This window comes from Echeneis naucrates, chromosome 20 (genome assembly GCF_900963305.1).
Source record: "Echeneis naucrates chromosome 20, fEcheNa1.1, whole genome shotgun sequence".
In the NCBI taxonomy this organism is placed as follows: Eukaryota; Metazoa; Chordata; class Actinopteri; order Carangiformes; family Echeneidae; genus Echeneis; species Echeneis naucrates.
This window is the reverse complement of record NC_042530.1, coordinates 5,642,282-5,654,688: the sequence shown is the minus strand read 5'-3', so window position 1 is coordinate 5,654,688 and position 12,407 is coordinate 5,642,282. Positions and strand designations below refer to the sequence as shown.

General features: G+C 40.2%; 1 protein-coding gene across 1 annotated transcript in view; it reads right to left on the bottom strand.

Moving 5' to 3' along the window:
- Positions 1-12,407, bottom strand: part of ptprn2 (protein tyrosine phosphatase receptor type N2) — a 109,029-nt gene that overhangs the window by 82,045 nt on the left and 14,577 nt on the right. Inside the window, exons 3-4 of the mRNA XM_029529336.1 lie at positions 8,042-8,155; positions 1,273-1,541 (exon numbers count right to left, since the gene is read on the bottom strand). Coding sequence (XP_029385196.1) covers positions 1,273-1,541; positions 8,042-8,155 — 383 coding nt within the window. The remainder of the gene's footprint in view (positions 1-1,272; positions 1,542-8,041; positions 8,156-12,407) is intronic.

Genomic DNA, 12,407 nt, shown 5'->3' with positions numbered 1-12,407 from the left:
AGAGGCCATAATGGCATTAGCACAGCGAGATGGGTGTGCTCTGCCATTCATGCTAACCATCTTTGCCTTTTTCCATCACGTTACACAACAAAGGAACTCATCTCATCAATAAGGAAGGTCCTGAACTCTTCAACTTTGCATTATGACGGTACTGACACAGCAGCAGGAAGCGGCTCGGCTATGAAGGATGCTGAGCACATTTCACACAAAGCTGGGGTTCCACCCTAAATATGAAGATTGAATAATGTAAAGAGGTGATGGAAGAGCTTTGTGTAAAAGGGTCCCTGCTCAGCAGGAGAGGCGGTGAAAGACAGAGCACGAGAAACAAAAGCAAAGCAGGGACAAGAGGGTGACCCCAGCAAAAGACAGATACTGACTCTTTCAAAAGGAATCGGAAGAGGCCCTGCCATAATTTAGCCAAGGAAAATGTGTTTTGTTTTTTGTTTCTTTATTTAAACAGTAAAGCCTGAAAGTTATGGTCGTACGCCTTACTCCTTACTAGTTTATATATCCAGCAAAGGAGTTAGATTATGAAATCAAAATACGTGACGTCTCTTTAGGGGTTATTCCAATGAGTTAATTTGGTTTTTAGAAAGTCTTAAAAGTGGTTTGCTTGAAAATGGAAAGAATAGAGAACAATTTTATATCTGCCTACAACTCTCAATGCAACTGGTGCTCTACATTAAAAAGAAATGGGAGAGTGCTAGGTTCTCTCTGAAGAGGAGTGGGGCATGATTTGCCAACAATGGAAAACTACAAGCTCCCTTATTTGGGGGGAGTTTTGTTGCAAGAATTTGGTTAGAGTGACACGGTGCTATAAAGTCGAACTGTGAGGCGATGCCGGGCCAAAAATACGAATCATTATCACGTCTTTTTATCTTGCTCTGTGTTAACCACCTGCTAGGAGAACATCCAACAGAGAACAGAGTATACAGAGTCTTTATCCTTTGACTCAGACTCAGTATTCTGTCTCGATGTGATATACTACCAGACTCAAAAAATAGAAACCTTTTAACAATTCTACTGGCTGCATGTAAAAATGCCAGATCTTACAAATGGATAAAGGTCCATTCTCCTTTGATTGAGGATTGAATAAGCAGTTCACCAAAGGTAAACCAAGATGCGTTTTCCAATGTGTAGTCGAAGTGCATTGGTATTAAGACCCCAAAGATGACACTGAAATGAGACTGGGGCATAACTTCATTATTGCCTTTGTCATTTTACAACCCTGGATGATTTCTTTCCTGTCATGTCAGTGTCAATGACTCTTACCTGAACTTCCTGAGCTCCTTCTCGTTGGACTCCTGGTTGTCCAACTAGCTCAGCCTGTGGCAGGAAGCCCAGACCCAAAAGATACTGCTGAAGGTTTCTGCCCAGCTTTGCCTGCACAGGCCTCACTTTCACATCTGTGGAGCTGCTGTAGGCAGTCAGGCGGTCAGGGGGGCTTGGAGGTGTGGCTTGATGGCGGAGGGGGATATTCCTCAGTTTTGAGAGCTCTCTGGAGATGACCTGCTGAGTGATGTCATCCTGCCAGGTTAACCCTGCAAAAAAAGAGTTCAGAGATTTTGGTTGTCCTAAAATTGAATTTTACATAAAGGAGTCCTGCTGCAGTCAATGCAGTGACCAGTCATATAGATATATATGTATATACGTACATTTTTTTTTTTTTTTTTTCATTTGGCAAGAGATTGCTTCCACAATATCTACAAGAGTATTTGATCTTATGTTATGTCATCCTGGAGACACCCATCAGCTTTCAACTGTTTCAGTCCTTGAGCCATCTCACAGAGGTGAGAACAGGTGCGCCATAAAAAGAGGAACTGACATTTGCTTAAAGCTATAATGCTGACATTTAAAATAGTGAAACGGTATACACAGCCATAAAAAATGACATATCACTAAAAGGAAATGTCCCTGTAAAACTATTGGGTTGTCCATTTGGATTTAGCTTGAAAAAAATTAATGAGGATGCAGTAGGAAAACAATTGATCATCTACTTGATTGAAACGCTGGTAGACGGTGTGGCTGTGGAGTAACAGTTATTTCTATGGACCTCAGCACTGCAGAGTGAGTGAACAATACACAATAAAACAACAACAATGAATCAGAATGGTACAGTAGGAGAGGCTTTTCACTACAGCAAACAAAAAGGAAGCCATCACTAAACATGCACCACATGCACACGTATGCACACATGTAGCAACATGTGTACACAGACAGGTACTCATGCGCGCACACACACACACACACACACATACACAGCCAGTCAACAAGCCTGGGGAGAATGTCACACTGCAGCCTGACACCTTGCCAACATCTCTGCTAATTGCCAACACATAGTTGGGATGCAGAACTCCTGGGCAGGGGCAAAGCGTGGTGGTGCCAAGACCAGATGGAGCTACCCAAGCAAAAAAGATACCCAAAATATGGCCCCATTCCCAGTGAGCCAAGAGGCACAGCATTCCATCGGCAGAGAGCATAGAAATACCAAAGATATCATCCTTTTTTTTTTTTTTTTTTAAGGATCCAAGATGTTCACTGATGACACTTCCATCCAGCTGACATTTTTTTTTTTTTTTTTTTTTTTAAAATATTGTAAGCATTAAAGTAATTATGGGAATAATTATGCCGTGGCGCAGGCTTAGATTCCAAGGTTCCCAATACCTAACATTTTAGGAGGATCGTCTTAAGAAACAATGCTGCTCCTAATGATGTGGACATATTTAATAGCAATAAACTAACAGCCTGGATAGAATATATTTAAAAAATGAGAGCATCAACAGTGTAGAATGTCTCCATTAGCCTGGGATCTCACCCATAGACGCTGGGTATTCTCATAGATATTCATAAGCACCAGATGAGGATCTGAGTGATGCAGAGCAGCTACAGATGCCTCCAGTCATTCTTGGCAGTGCTGAATGGTGCACAAAGCAGCGTATGTTGTCGCTGTTCTGGAACGCAGCTCAGCCATCCATCCGTACAACAATGACAGTTAACTACCCGTGGCTTGCCCGGTGTGGGGTATTTTTGCTATATATAGATACGCTGATGAGCATTTATGCGATCATCAGTCGTGGTGGGGGAAAGCAGGTTTGGCCTCAGCCTGAAGGATCCATATGGTACCTGTGGTTTTCTGCATCTGGTTCATTTGGTTCAGAGTAAACATGAGATGGTGCCACAACACGATGAGGATAGCTTCATTGACTGTGACACCTCTATCCCCTCCGTCTCCTGGGGGATACACTCATTTACACACACACCATGTTTTTTTGTGCGTCTGTGATGGGCGCACTTGAGGGAGAAAGGTACGCTGGCACAAATTACAGAATCAAAATGAGTCATTTCGAGAAAGAAAAAAAGTCAGGAAGAAAAAGTGGCGGGGCCTTTACGGTTGGATTCCTCTCAATCAACTTCTCAGCTGATTATCCTGGCACCGAGGAGCTAAATGTCATGCAAATTCAGCTCAAAGTCCAGAGAAAGAGCAGGTTCCATCACCAAATGCTGCCGATTTCTGCCTGTTAAGGACGGCACGCCATTTCAGGCAAACGCCTCAGTTAATTAACAGCTTGCCATTAACGCAACAGCTTTCAAACAAGCAAGATATTTCTGTTGGCCTTCTGTCTGTTTCCTGTGTTGCAGAGGGAGAGGAGAACGAGGGGGCCTCTTAAATATTCAAAGCCTTTTAGAAGGGATCCTGTCTACATGTCTTGTTGTTTCATCTGGTGTTTTTGAAATGCAGATTTTCTCCTTTCCTTTACTTCTGTCCACCGCAAGATTTTAAAGGCATTAATGGAAGGAAGCGTGAATAATTTAGCACTAAGTTCTGCCTAATTAGTCAAAATGAAATGTGTCAATCGACTGAAATGGTTTGGCAGAGCCAAATATATATATATATATATATAAAAAAATTTTAGTGTTAGTTTAAGTCCTTTTCAGCCTTTATGTAGCTTCAGAGTAAGAAGAATTTAGCTCTTTCTGAAACATTAAACTGAAGATACCATATATTGAATAAAATATTCTACATGTTTCATGCATTTCTTTATACTATATTATTATATTATTATTATTATTATATCATTATATATTATTTTCCAAAATCCACGTTTAGTATCATTGGAAATGCATTTATTTATTCCACTAGATGTTTAAATAAAGTTACGTAAGTTTGAAACTGTGTAGCTGCGCAGTCTGTAATGACCAATTCCACCCAGCTTGGCTGCAAAGTTTGCAGGTGTGTTATCAGGTTGTCTTTTGAGTGCTTAAGGTTTTAGAAACTGTGCAGTAGCATACCAGTGACCGTCTCCACTGAAGACATTTCATATTGTCATAACTGCAACATCTGCAAGGACACAAAAAATGATTTGTCTGTGTGTTTATTAAAGGAAGTCTGAAGCAGGTTTCTTTGAAATGTCGCCATCGCAGAGACTGATTAAAAAAAAAATAAATAAAATAAAAAAATAAGCTTTCATACAGCATGTCAGTGAGTCAGTATATCAGTGCTCTCCAGTACCATCTTACAAGGTTGTCAAGGAACCAACGGAGGAGAATATGAAGAGAAACAATAGTTGTTGTTATTCATCTGTCAAAGAAAAGATGTTCGTGCAGAAGATTCAGTACCACCGTGAGTAATGTGGTTTCAGTAGCACTGGAGTGATGTCACTGATTCTCCCTGACTGATGATTCCTGTCACTGGGGTTAATCCAAATGTCACTATGCATCATCTTACTTGGCTTGTCTGTCTTATGACAGTATCTGCTGCTGTGCAAAAGGTCAGGGGTCAATCGACTGCAGGTTACTGAAGTTTAATAAGGTGTATCAGCAACGCCATTGTTGCAGTTTGACATGATTCCTCATGATCTTATTTACTTGACAGCACATATACAGCAAAAGTTTTCACCTATCAAGCTTTTTATTGCCACACAGGATATATTATAATAAAGGTGTCAGGCTCACAGCCACTCCAAATTTTGGTAAAATGCAACACTTGCATCAGCAACTTAAATGTCATCATCTCTAAGTCATCACGAGAAAGCCAATTTTATTAAACTAACTTGCTGATGGATCTTGGCTAAACAGAACTAAAAGGAGCCTAACAGAGCAATTACATGGAAACTAGCCCAAAAAGATGCAAAACTGCTCAATCTGGCAGCACTGATGTTTGCACTGTACTGTAAATAAAATTGTAATTAAAATGTGATCCATTCTGACAAAACCCTTGAATGGTTTGATTGCCTAATATGAAAAAAACAAAATAAAACAACAACAACAACTTGGGAAGGGCAAAATTGTGGTTGGATTCATGCTGAAGGTTCTTCTGTTTGAACAGCATGTTCTACTTTTACAAGAGAAAAGGATTTTAGGATGAGGGATAACTGATGAGTTGGACAAAGAGCTGCTTGTCACTTAAATCTCTGTGATAAAGTATCCTCTTGGCTTCCACAGTCTGGATGTCCTGGTGCTGAACAGGTAATGCAAACATTAGATAAATTAATGACTTGGCCTCTGCCTTTGGAGAGAATAAAGTCTGTTAGTACTATAGATAGTAAGATAACTGCAGCTTACATTAGCAGAGATGAGGCAAGGAAAAAAAACGTTTTTACAGTTTTATGTCGAGTGTTTATTCTAACCCATCCACACAGTTTTAGCATGTGGAGAATCCCCAGATTGACAGGCTGGATGCCTGGTTACAGTTGCTAAGTTTAGATTGGATAATCAGAGCTCCGGGGAGGGGTTTAGACAGCGGTCGATTAAATGCCCCATAATTTTAATATATTGTACATTAAATCAATTTACTGCAGTTACTGAGTAAGCTCATGTGTGTATTTCCATACAGTCTGCACGAACAAAACACACACATTTAGCAGAGCCATAATGATTCCAAAGCAATATGACAGCAGCCTGGCTATGAAAAGTGTAGACACACTGTGGCTGCACTCAGTGAATACTAAAGTTGCTTAGTCTTAGTGCTGTATGTTAAAATCATTTCCAGTTGGATGACACTCTCAAGCATTACAAAAAATAAATAAATAAATAAATAAAAATACTGTGGAGGAAAATTTAACACCAGACAATGTGTGCTGCAAAAGGGGGGCTCATCCAGACAACCCAAGCCCTTTTGTACAAGGGTCAATTTCTATTGATCTGAACGACATTGGTGTTGTGCAGTGGGCAGAGATTGTGTGATTCCTACCAGCATCTCTGATGCAAGATAAAGAGGATTGTAAATCGATTCCATTGATGTTCTTTCTCGTTTCTTCTTCCTCTTCATCTCTTTAAGTTACAGTACAATGGTCTCAATAACCCTGTCTGGCCTCAAAAAAAAAAAGTACCCCACATCTCAAAGATGACACTTCAATTGCTGTTGAGCTGATAAGAATAACATGCCACTAAGCAGTAACAGTGCATTGTGGAGTGGTGCGAAGATAATGCTCCGTGTGTGTGGAAGTGATTCTACAAGACAGAAAGGGGGAATTTGATTCAAAGTGATGATGTCATGTCTGCGGCATCAGTAAACGGGCGTCTAAAAACACAAGGTCAGAGAACATGTCATGATGAGAAGCATCTAAAGGATTCACCAACTCTTAAAACAGAGCAGGGAAAAATTACACACCGGATCTCTTCTCATCCTCCTCACTCTCACTTGTTTATTTCTAAGCAGTAATTAGAATAAATGTGTGGTCTCGCCTGGCTTAATATTCATCACGGTATTTTTTTTCCCCTCCTTTTTTTTTTTTTTTTTGATTTCCTCTGGCCGACTGCTTACTCTTAATGATTTCCAACACTGGTTCACGCCTGTTAAAAGATATTAAGCTCATAGTGGCCTGCAAAGCCAATTAGGTTTGGAGGACTGTGCTTTGTGGTCACGGTCTGTGTTAAAGGTGTCTACTGCCCCCTGGTGGGTCACACCTGCATTTGCAGGCTGCTAAGTGTGTGGAGGGGGGAAATAAATACTTTCTGCACAAGGAGAGTTCAGATATTTGTAATTCCCTAGAAATTTCCAAATAAGCTTGCAGAATGATTCCTCAAGATTTATCAAACCTTTTATTATCATAAGGAAAATACAGATGGACCTTTTATTGAGGATTTAGTGGACTGAGTTTACAAGAGATTGCTGCTTCCTGTAATTCCAAGTAAATCCATTATTTATATTGGAATATGTGGTGAGTTGTTAATCTGTGAACACATTTGACCCAATGTGCACATACTTTCTAATAAGTAACTAGAAAAGAGAACAGTGTGTGTCTGCACTAGTTATTCCAAAATTACAGGCCCATATAATAATCTTTTGGCTCATATACTGCAACACATATGACATTTAAGGCAATTCCTTGCTGAATTGTTCATGAGCAGAAGATGCGTTTCCAAAAGTTTGTTTATTTATTTTGGGACAAAAGACAAGCTGGAGCCAAGTGAGCCTGGATGCTCCCGTCACCGTTAGCTGCAGCTCACATAGTAGGAACTGTCAGTAGAAGAAAGCTCCGTTCACCACTGCCAGTACAAGACTTGACATTTTTGATGAGAAGTGCTGATGAGAAACTCAAAGTAGCTTCAGGTCGGGAACGCTAATTCTCCAATTCCTACTTTCTGCTCATTCATTATGAGCTGCATAATTACTTCTGCCATAAATGCGTTTTTTGTCTCTGCACTGTCCCCCCTAAAGGTGTAACCCATTATAACAAGCACATTAGCTGCAGCCATTGATTGAGTAGGAGAGACTGTCTGATGTGTTTAGCCTGTACACCTCCCAGTTACTCACCCATAAAATTAGCTTTAAATGTCCTACCGGCATACAAGCCAATTAGATTGGCTGTTGGGGTTAGGCAGCAATGGCAAAACAATGGCCTGATTTGAGTCAAATGACCTGTTCTAGCTCAGTGGTGGTGTGCTTCGCCAGCCAGAGAGACAGCTTGACTTATTTGGCTTGCTTCTTACAATAGCAGTGGACACACACTTGCTGTAGGCCCTGTGCATGATTGATAAAGGCTGCGGAGCAGGAAAAGAAGGACGCTCGGACAAAGACAGACAGGCAGTCAGTGTTTACCTCTGTGAGCCAATTTCTGTAGGAGAATCCTGAGGCGCTGCAGAACAGGGGAGCTAATATCGTATGTATACAGGTCTGCACCAGCCAACTCCCGGCACCTTCCAAACACTCCATCTACAGGACAAGAAGAGAGGAAAATTATGAAAACAGGTTCATAATGATGCACAGTGAGAAATACACCAAACAAATTTCCCAATGTGTTCGTGGCTGAGGTGATGAAAAATAAAATCCAACTTCTCCGATGAAATGTTGAAATTGTGCGCGTCACCTGCAGTGGCTCTGTACCTCTCACTTCCTGTTTATGGGGGAGCTAATAGCTGACATTTTTCCTCTGACAGCACAAAGATAAGCAGCTGTTCATGGCAGGAAGGACTTTATCAGGGATCCTGGTAATCTCCCTATCAGCAGGCTACCCGCCTCACCTAATGCAGGTTTCTAGGCAACCCACGCTACAGTGTCCCTATCAGCCCCATAATTCAATGGCCGGTCTAGACCTGTGAAGGATGGTAGGCTGAGGAGGTCAAAAGGCAGTGTGGAGATGCAACGTATGGAATACAAATGAACTGCGTTGTCACCTTCTCTCAGCTGGAGAGATAAATCCATGCATCTTGTTGGCCAGACTCACAAAATGAAAGTCCACCTCACAGATGGTCTCTGAGGGTTTGAAACCTGCAGATTTGATCAAAGCTATTTCCTCTGTGCATGTGGCTGTGTGCAGCCATGCATACTGCTGTGTGGGAATATGTGTGACAGTGCCGCTGTGATAAGATGGGATCTAATGATGTGAATCAACACTTTATCATGCACCGCAGCATCCCATTAATTAGCCCCAAGATCTCGCACAATGACAGCAATCATCAACGGTGCGATTTATGCTTATTGACACATTAGACAATGGGAGTGCACAAACGCTGATGTCCATTACATGGTGCAATTTTCAGCTTTCTGTCACAACGGCTTAAAAATAGATGAGTGCGAATCCAAGTATTTATGATCTCTAATATCTCACAACCTCTTCATAGAATAAAGCATGCCAAACCTCACCTTGGTATCAAAGAAAAAAAATTTTTTTTTAATTTCATCCATTTAAACCCCATTGAGAATGATTTTCTATATTTGGGTAAAAAATATATTACAGCACCACGTCGTGTGTAAAATCCAGTGACTGACAATTACAAATAAATAATATGAGGTGAGATGGTGTTCTAAATGAAATTCTTATTCTAAAGCAGGAATGGCTGTTTTCCAGGCGCTCTCCCTCTTTGACCTGATAGATGATAGCTCTGTATAGGAGAGAGAGCCCAAGGGAGCCAGTGAATTAACATAGAAAACACAGTCAAACACTCTGTGGTTATTTTGAGAGCACAGGCACAAGAGAAAAAAAAAAAAAACTTCCCACCTACAGACGCACATGTCTGAGTCACGAGACTACAGCTGTCTAGTTCCTCTTCGCCAACAACGCATCTTTTCCAATATTATAACAGATGAAGTGATTAATATGATGGCAGAATAAAGGCTTCGTTTTCCAGAAGGGCCTGTGGTATCAGTCAGTTTTCCTAGATTGAAGCTGAAAACACATTATGTAAGAAATGAAGGGAGGCCAGTGACATAACAAATGGCGGGAAACTGCTAAATGGTTGATGTGCTGCATCCCTCACTGGTTTTCATGGCAATTGCCTCTATTAAACATTTTATTTCCTTCTCTGTTGAGGACTTTCCCAATAACAAGCAGACACACAGGGATTTAGTGCATTGAAAGAGACGTTAGGGTGTTTTACAACAAACAATCCTTGTTTGTTGAACATAACAGTTGACTGACTGATGCTGAACTGTTCAGGGCCACATGCATGATGGATCACAAAGCACTTTTCTGTCAATTTAGACTGTGTATTCACAATTGAGACTATCAAAACAAGCAACAACGGTTCATTGAAGTTGGCAATTTGTATGAAATTGAATTTTTTTTTGACAGCTAAAAACAATAGTTTAATTTCAGGCTTGGAGGAGCGCAGAATATGTTCAGAGAACAAGGGCTTGTCCAAATTCAAAAATAACAGAGAAATGTAGCATAGTCAAATATGTGAGAGTTTTTCCTAAAATGTGTCAGAAGGTAACAGGGAGCCTTTGTGCATCTATATAGGTCTGACACCTTCAAGGTTATTTGAAGATGAAGCAAAGTCTGTGAAGCAGAACAGCGATTTTCTAATGATCATTTGTCAGGAAGGTGTAAGGAAATATTAAGCTGACAATAAATCAATTTGTGCCTCGCTACAAGACACAACTCCTGTTGTCACTGTAATCAACAGAAGACAACTCCAATGCAAATGAACCTTGATCAATGCATAAAGCAAGGCCATTGAAGCAATCAGTCAGCTCTTCCATGTACAAGTCTACAAATCAGTGTCATTCTCAATAAAGACCTGCTGCACTCCGTCAAAAAGCATGTTGACGGAAATAGAGAGGAAGATTTTCAGCCAGAAAAGACCCAGACTCTCCACTCTCTTCCAACTGTGACTGACAGAGCGACACCAGGCTGCTGTTAAAGCTATTTAAACTGTGGAAGTTAACGGGGATAAAAGCAGCAAACACCAAAGCTGGCAGTCAGCAAAGCTTTTCTAAGACACTGTACAACGGGAGGAGAGGAGGACGGACCCACATGACACATTAAGATGTATTGGAACAGGTGTATTAGCTGTGCAACTCAATCCATGAAAATAAATGGGCTCAAATCAATGCACCGAGACCGGCCAGATGTAGTCTGCTAATAAAGAAAAGTACTCCAACAAAAGCTAAAGTGGTCAGGATGTTTAATGAAGAGTTTACGGATTATTCAGGGCTGTTTTATTTCACAATTGTGGCTTTGAAATTATAATTACATTCATGCACGGACTGCAATCTACATGTAAATGCAGAAAATAACCAAGGCTAGACTCATTGCTACATCCAACATACTGCCTATTTAATTTGGCTATAAAATATAAATTAGCACAATTACATTTTTATTTTCAGTAACATCTTCTCCCATTATATCTTTAGATGTCCCCCACCAAAAGCTCGTGTTTCTTAACGTAGCACTTCATGTTTTAATTATTCCATGCAGATTTCTTAGGATTATAGATTTTATAGTGGTTATTTAGAGTGTTTACGCTGGAGCTGCACTTGTTGGAAGCTGCGATCAATAGAGATGTTTAAATCTAAAATACAATGTGGCGTTGGCCCATATGGAGGCAAGATAGCCACCAATCAATAAAACACCGTTGGTTAAGTGTTTAATAGGAGCCAACCGCTGCCCTGTGGGAAGCACGTAGCACTTATCCACTGTATTTCAGCTTAGTTTATCATACCGGTAAGCCACTGACTCTAGAGAGTTGCATTAAATGAAAATGCATTCAAAGCCCAGGTTAATTACATATCCTTTCAAAGCAACCTCTTCAAAAGTATTCCCCTGAAGATGGAAGTAAAGTTTTGAAGAGGTTAGTTCCAAAATGAGGCATGACAGGATATGACCAAATGATACATGGAGGATAGTAATTGATCTACTTAATCAATGACACAATGAGTGAAAGTGCAACACACGAACATTTTCTAAGGAGAAAAAAAAAAAAGAAAAAAAAAAAAGCACCCCACCAGCTGCAGCTTTCACCTCATTAAAAGTTTTTTATATCTTATATCCTGGAAGTTTTCTCAGAGTAGATTACACACAATACAAACTCATAGATGTCCAGGTACTCTCCTTCACCACAGTGTTTAAACTGTACATGAAGGCTGGTCAATGATTTAATAATTTAAATACGTCTTGTTCGTTTTAATCACCTTTTGGAAGAAGTGTATTTATGATATGATCAGTTGACTATCTGGCTAAATTCTTCTCTTGGAACCAATCAGAGCTCCAAAGCAACTTGGGATTTCTCCACATGCCGAAGTGATTTGTTATACACATTTTAAGAGCATGTAGAGCAGCAGCTGACTGTGTCTTTATTTGTGCTAAATCAAGTCCAAATCCATTTCCAGCTAAGTAGCTTACTACGTATAATACCATTAAAACCTGACTTCCATTGAAGAGAAATTTATTTGCTGACTACATCATTTCTTGGGTTAGAAAAAATACTATCATAGTTTGGGAGGTAATGTTAGCTCCTTCAGTGCTGCCTTTTATTTGATTTAAGTAAGTTTACATTCAAACACTTCCAGCACGAAGTTGAAAAAGTGAAGCATTCAATTTTAAATACAACCCCTGGAACATATAGTTATAACCATGGTGCCGCTTGTTTCTTTCACCAGCATCCGAGCATTTTAGAAGGTTCTTGTTTCAAAATAAATATGCTGGAAACATCAAAAGTCAGAGATGTGTTTTGGTGCTTAAGCA